The sequence below is a fragment of the Fusarium oxysporum genome, chromosome 6 (assembly GCF_000149955.1).
Source record: "Fusarium oxysporum f. sp. lycopersici 4287 chromosome 6, whole genome shotgun sequence".
Classification (NCBI taxonomy): Eukaryota; Fungi; Ascomycota; class Sordariomycetes; order Hypocreales; family Nectriaceae; genus Fusarium; species Fusarium oxysporum.
In genome coordinates this window covers 4,325,691-4,331,690 of record NC_030991.1, presented here as the reverse complement: position 1 = coordinate 4,331,690, position 6,000 = coordinate 4,325,691, and the positions used below count along the sequence as shown (strand labels likewise).

The window sequence follows — 6,000 nt, the reverse complement described above, 5'->3', positions numbered from 1 at the left end:
CTACGGCATCTAGAGAGCGCCTCACCATACGCTCAAACAACAGACACATGTCTTCTGTTAAGGATACTGTATGTGCCGCGTGGTCCCAGGTCGATTTGTAGATAGTGTCGAAGATGAGTGGAAAGTCAAAAGCTTTGGAACATCGTTAACCATTGGATATTCATATAGGAATAGGAGTAGGCGTGTGAGAGTTTATGGGTTCGTATATGTGCGTATCACGTCTTTCTGATTCTTGAAAACATCAAATATTAAGACAGGTATGGAGCGATGTAGAATTAACGTAAAGAGGAGAAAAAGAGATAGTGTTGCCATTCCTGTACATTTGCAAGGCAAACACAAAGGATAAGAGGGAAAGAAACAGAAACAAATACTCACGATGGGATGTAGCCGGATACGCGTTTGCGCGTATCGCAGAGACTAGGTATGGCAACGCGAACTTTTGTAGAGACTCTTTATCTTCATAGTCAGAGAGAAACCTTACAATCTGCCGTACCGCATTCGACGGTATCGGATTCCATGCCCGTGAAGCTATAACTGGATTAAAGATAGTATTGGATACCAGGCACCGATAGGCTCTGGAGAATAGGTCAACCAAGTTATGTGCATCATAGAGCATGTTCAAGCGCTCGAAATCTCTCCGAGCCGCGGCGCACTCGCTGTCGAGAAAAGCCGTCATCTTTGTATATCGACGTTGCCGAAGCAGGCCGACTTCCGTCAAAGCCTCTTTGACAGTAAAGTTGGAGAAGGCTCGAGTGAGCGAGAAGCCCGTCTGCTCCATGACGATAGCTTCCAGTGATGACTTAAGCCCTCCTAGGAAGCCGCTACCGGGTAAAGTCTTCCCCTCTGTCAGAACAATGAGGCGCGGCAAGGCTGCAGGGGAGTGGGAAGGCGCAAACATCTGCGTTCTAGACCAGGTAGATCGAAGCCAGGATGATAGGAAACTACCTAGTTCTAATGTAGAGGAGAAACTCGAGACAAAGACACAGACCACATGAGAGAATGGGCCCAAGAGACGGCTATAGATGGTAGCAAGGGACTCGGAATGCTTTAAGCCGCTTCCCCTAGCCCACTCAATGTTGTCGCCACGGCAGTGGCCTTCTGCACTTACACGCCTGGGAAGTGTCGGGCAAGCGATACGAAGGACTTTCGCCCGCGGGTCTGCGTCGAGAAGAACATCTCCAGCTGATGATGTTGCGCCTAGATGTTGTGCTAGCTCGGTTGAAGATGGTAACCCAACAAGGAGGGCCATTCCTGCAGTAGCTTGCATAACGTCAAGGCGCTCGGCGAGCAGCGGTGTCAGCTGTATCGACAGATTGTCATACTGCTCAGAAATTGTCATCCACCTATTGTCGGTGACAACTTTATTTGCTGCCATGTTAGTATCTGTATTTCCTGCGAGGAGCATTCCCAAGTGGTTCACGCTCGCAACGCAACTACCGTCGTCTTTGTAGTCAACTGTAATGACTTGATGCGCCCACGAGAGGCATTTTAACACAAACGTGCGAACAAATATAGATGGCGTCCATGGCCTGATACCCATTTCAAGAGACTCCAGAATAGACCACCATTTTATACTACCATCTCTGGCTTAGATCTCTATACTCGGTCGCCCACGCTCTGTCCTTGTTCTTAGCTCTGTACCGATGGCTATCGTCCAAACCACCTGTCTCACGGTTTGCTATACATAGCAGGCAAGTGGCTCATTGTGGATAGAGTGACATAATAACTATACCAGGAATGCGATCTTGCGGGGTGAACGGACAACACTAAGGTTTAATCCTACTTGAGTAGACAAAGATCAAGTACTGAATGAGAATATTTCTCCCCAGTGGATATTCCGTTGCACAGCTCACAAAGCTACATCTTCTTACATTACTTTCCCCTCCTCAATAAAAGCATTTGTAAGTGCATAGGGTCCTACTATATCCCTAGCCGCTAAAGCCAGTGTCTACCAGAGCTGGTGCTATGTTGATTCTTGTTCATGTATTTTTGGTTTGGCTCTACCTCTTTCACATCTGTGTTAGCATTTGAATGGCCCAGTTATAAATTGAAGTCAGAGAGAGTTCGGCAACGATGGTGTCTTAGCGCAAGAGAGGTCTAGGTAGCAATCAAATCTTATCGATAAGTACGGAGAGGGTTATCACTACTTCGGTCTAGGAGGGGCTGCAAAGGATCCCTCGATATAGCGGTAATCGCTGTTAGTAGGACATGCTCTATGTTTATATGCGGGGTTATAAAGCTCAAAGTGGGTCGAAATCCCTTTACATTACGCTTAACGACATAATGATGATGTGTTATAATTTACTCCAAGACACAGTCTTCCGCAGCTATTTATCGCTGAGAAACTGATTAAGAGAAAACAGTGGCTGTAAATTGACTACCCTATCTCAGGACTGACATCTAAATACTAACCTATGGGCTTAGCAATGTGAGTTTATGTCATTGCGTTATTTCCTCTTCTATTATTTATACAATCTCAACAAGTCTGACTTATACGTGTACTACCGACAGCAACAGCTGACGGGACCAGCAAACAATGAAAACTGGGAGGGATGCATCCTTCATCATAACCATTTCCGGTACCATTGTATGCAACAAATGATTTTGATGATGCTTGCAGGCCATATGTCCAACTACATGGGAATCACCCTTGATAGTCAAAGCAAATCATTGTACCTTGACGTGTCTGTGACATGTTTGGCTATGCGTACCGTATTATGAAGAGCAATTGAAATAAACAGAGCCTCGATTATGTAAGCATAAACCCATTGAACCGATGACGCCGCCCCCAATGTTACCAGAATTAAAATGGCAAACAATGACGAATATGCCATTGACTACCCGCGAGATTCTTGACTAACTTCCAAGGCCGCGCTAGTGTCACTTGCAATATTCGAACTGAGCGAAAATGACCTCTTAACATAAATCTCTCCACTAGGAAGATTCTTACTGAGTCGTGGCCCTCGCTCGGCGTGGGCTCTGTAAGAGGACTGCATTGCAAAGGGGCTGCCGACCGGCGAGGTTCGCATAGGTATCATCAGTCTCAAAAGCGGTCCAGTGGTCGGCAAACAGCCTGCTACGATCCCTATAGCAGCCTCTATAACCGTCCACTTCGCAACATCTCTGCATGAAACTTAGCCTCCCGTAGTGGCCGTAAAGCAAGGGAATATCTTACACTGTTTCATAGAGAAAGTCCTCAGTGAGTTCCAGGGTCTGAATGTGGGGTACGCGTACAATCATAAATATACCAGCTCTATCGTGCTCATGCGCTATCAGTTTCGTGTCAAATAATTATCTTAGTTCACCCGTCCACCCTGTTTCAGTGGAGCAAAAACGTGTATAGGTATGAGAGATTACTTACACCACGCCTAAACTCGACAAAGCTTGAATGGCGGCTTTCTTTCGCCATGGAATCTGCGTTTTCGTTAAGGCGACTATGGGTACCGAAGCCAACGCCCAATCGCTGGCGGCTGTTACTATACTTAAAACTATACCGGCAGCTGGTACAATGCTCTTTGAACATGTCCCTTCGCTGCTAGGATCTTCAAACTGCATCCAATAATGACTTGGGGGAGAGCATTGAAAGATACTAGCAGACAAGAACACGTTCGAGGAAGTCCAAATGGCACACAGACAAATGTACAATACCCACTGGATGTAGCGTCTGTTGGCGGCCTCTCTTGTTTGAAATTTGACGATGTACGCTTGTTGCAGGAACAAGATTACGGAGGTCTTAGTGAGACATGAAAGTACAGGATAGATGAGTTCGCCGAAGTACCAGGTTTGGAAACCTATGGTAATTTCGGTCTGGTCAATGTCGTTTGCGTGCAGCCCGATACCACCCTCGATGATACCACGAATCACAATGACAGCTTGGATTGTATAAAAGAACTATAAATACTGTCAGTGCAACAAAATCGGAAGGCGACTGATCTCATATATATATGGGCTAGAAAGGATCACGCCACTTAGGGGGTCCCTATGTGTAGAAACGTACCACAGATACATGCATCAGCACATCGTGCAGTAAAACCTTTCTTGATGTGATGTTATTACGAAGTGACGACCTTTTTCTGTTGATATGCTGGGCCCAGAGCCGTAGGCACACAGAGACATAAACAACTATGCCGCAGCAAATTTGAATGATGAGCAGCTCAAGACCCTTACCACTGGTGGGGAGGGGCATTGTGATATCGTATTCTACAGCGTCCAGTCGTGGTTATTGAGCTCGCACTCAAGTATGGTCTTTGCCAGGTTCTTATACAGAAGCCTGAGATGCCTGTATGTTCCATATCGATGTGCTATGCCGGTATCAAGAGCCATTGTTTCGGATTTTTCTTCACACATGCAAGATTATTTGTCATTTCTTATCCTGGCATATGTTACAGAAGCCCGGCTTTTTTCACAAAGCGATGTCAATTGTTTGTATACCTATGCTATCCTACACAATCCTATGCTCTGTGCTAATAACGCTCCTGGTAATGCAAGATCGGACAGAACGTAGGAAAGGCGTCTAATCTAGTCAGATGCTTTTGAGCGCTAGCGCTTACTGTATTTCTCCGAATAACCCGCTCAATATGTCGACATGAATAAACACAGCTGGCCAATCGAGCATGATTCCCTGTCCCCCTTCTTCAAGACATAGCGAGGGCCAGGTTTAGGATACGTTTCATGAGTCATCTGCCATTTGCGAGAACCTGCTTGCAGTTTTCCGGAATAGGTAAGCGCGAAAATCGTAAAATCAACGATGAATTCCTAGCAATACCGGTACTGTTGATTGAATCGTTCCAGAGCTAGGAATTATTCTTCAAAAATGTTCTCTTGGATCCTCTGATGACATCGTAATGGAGCTACTATCCGTTCTCCTGTGAGACCTACGTCCTTTCGAAGATGAAAATGCTTCCCTATGGTGCATAACTTTCCACGTTGGTCGTAATAGGGGAACGTCCAACACCAGTGCTATGGCTCTGGCACCCTCCCAAGTCTCTTGACAGTATCTAAGAAGCAGTCTTTCGTGATCCTCTGACGGTTTTGCGAAGTCATCAGCCAGTCGAGTCATTTGCTCGTTGCCTTTCTGCTGGTTTAGATAGTCCATGACCCAGCGCTGCTGCTGACCAACTTCGACTTGCAGTAATTCTACCATGCAAGGCTGAGGTACAGTGGAGGCGCACAACTCCAGAAGTTCCATAGTGAGTCGAAGAAGTGGACGCTCTGCAAGAGTAGCCTTCCGCTGCAGTAGCTGAACAGTATCAATAAGATCACGTAATGCTTGTTGAACTTCCATTGTCTCTTGCTGTCAGAAAATCTGGGTTCAGATTGTCAAAGCTTTATATTCCAAGAATCCTTTACAGGCCACCCTCTTTTAAGAATCAGTCTTCTTTGTTTAGAATTGAAATGCACAAGACCTTCTTACGTTGCCATGAGCCTATATGCTTGGACCCGTGTTAGATTTTCGTGGTTTTATGACATCCTGCTAACTAGGTTACTAAGGTCCCTTATCTCGGTACTTAGAACAAGAATTGTCTGGGATGAATGAGATGCTTGATATGTTTATGACTACATCTTATGCATCAACCTCAGTACAGTCTTAGTGAAGTGACATTCCGAGAAGTGAGAACCGATCTAAAATTAGACCAGCAAGAGTGAATCACATCGGTCAAGAGCGATTTTTTGTAGGTGAGCCACCACTCAATATTTATCTGCCTGCAGTTGTCCACAGTTTCTTCTAATAATAGACAATCAGTTGTCAACTTCTGGCAAGCAACCGAAAAAATTCAATCTTGTGCTGTGTAGCAAGGATGTATTACATATGAATATAATAGCAAGGCTGTACCATAAAACCGATTCAAGGTCTCGTACACTTATTAAGCTAGGTATTTCACTGCTGCTGGGTTGGCATTGGACTCCAGACTTGGGAATGCCGCCGTCAAAAGAACGATATAGACTATATAACAGGTACTAGACCCGAAGACGAAAGGTCATCTCGTCTCTACACGCACT

The 6,000-nt window shown here is 45.4% G+C and overlaps 3 protein-coding genes across 3 annotated transcripts; all 3 read right to left on the bottom strand.

The window, feature by feature from the left end:
• Positions 1-241: 241 nt before the first annotated feature.
• Positions 242-1,540, bottom strand: FOXG_22854 (uncharacterized protein; the record flags this gene model as incomplete). Its single annotated transcript, XM_018403274.1, has 1 exon — positions 242-1,540. One exon carries the CDS (start codon positions 1,538-1,540, stop codon positions 242-244), a length of 1,299 nt encoding a protein of 432 aa, XP_018258579.1.
• A 1,594-nt stretch (positions 1,541-3,134) lies between these two features.
• Positions 3,135-4,186, bottom strand: FOXG_17542 (uncharacterized protein; the record flags this gene model as incomplete). The annotated part of the gene is made up of 4 exons (XM_018397550.1): positions 3,135-3,176; positions 3,362-3,476; positions 3,653-3,872; positions 4,168-4,186. 4 exons carry the CDS (start codon positions 4,184-4,186, stop codon positions 3,135-3,137), a joined length of 396 nt encoding a protein of 131 aa, XP_018258578.1.
• Positions 4,187-4,370: 184 nt separating this feature from the next.
• On the bottom strand, positions 4,371-5,719 carry FOXG_22853 (uncharacterized protein). The gene is made up of 2 exons (XM_018403273.1): positions 5,414-5,719; positions 4,371-5,359 (listed from the first exon to the last, which is right to left on the bottom strand). Exon 2 carries the CDS (start codon positions 5,282-5,284, stop codon positions 4,808-4,810), a length of 477 nt encoding a protein of 158 aa, XP_018258577.1. The 5' UTR covers positions 5,285-5,359; positions 5,414-5,719; the 3' UTR covers positions 4,371-4,807.
• Positions 5,720-6,000: the final 281 nt, after the last annotated feature.

Excerpts from the sequence above, each read along its gene's own strand:
- FOXG_22853 (XM_018403273.1), bottom strand. The coding sequence starts at position 5,284 with ATGGAAGTTCAACAAGCATTACGTGATCTTATTGATACTGTTCAGCTA.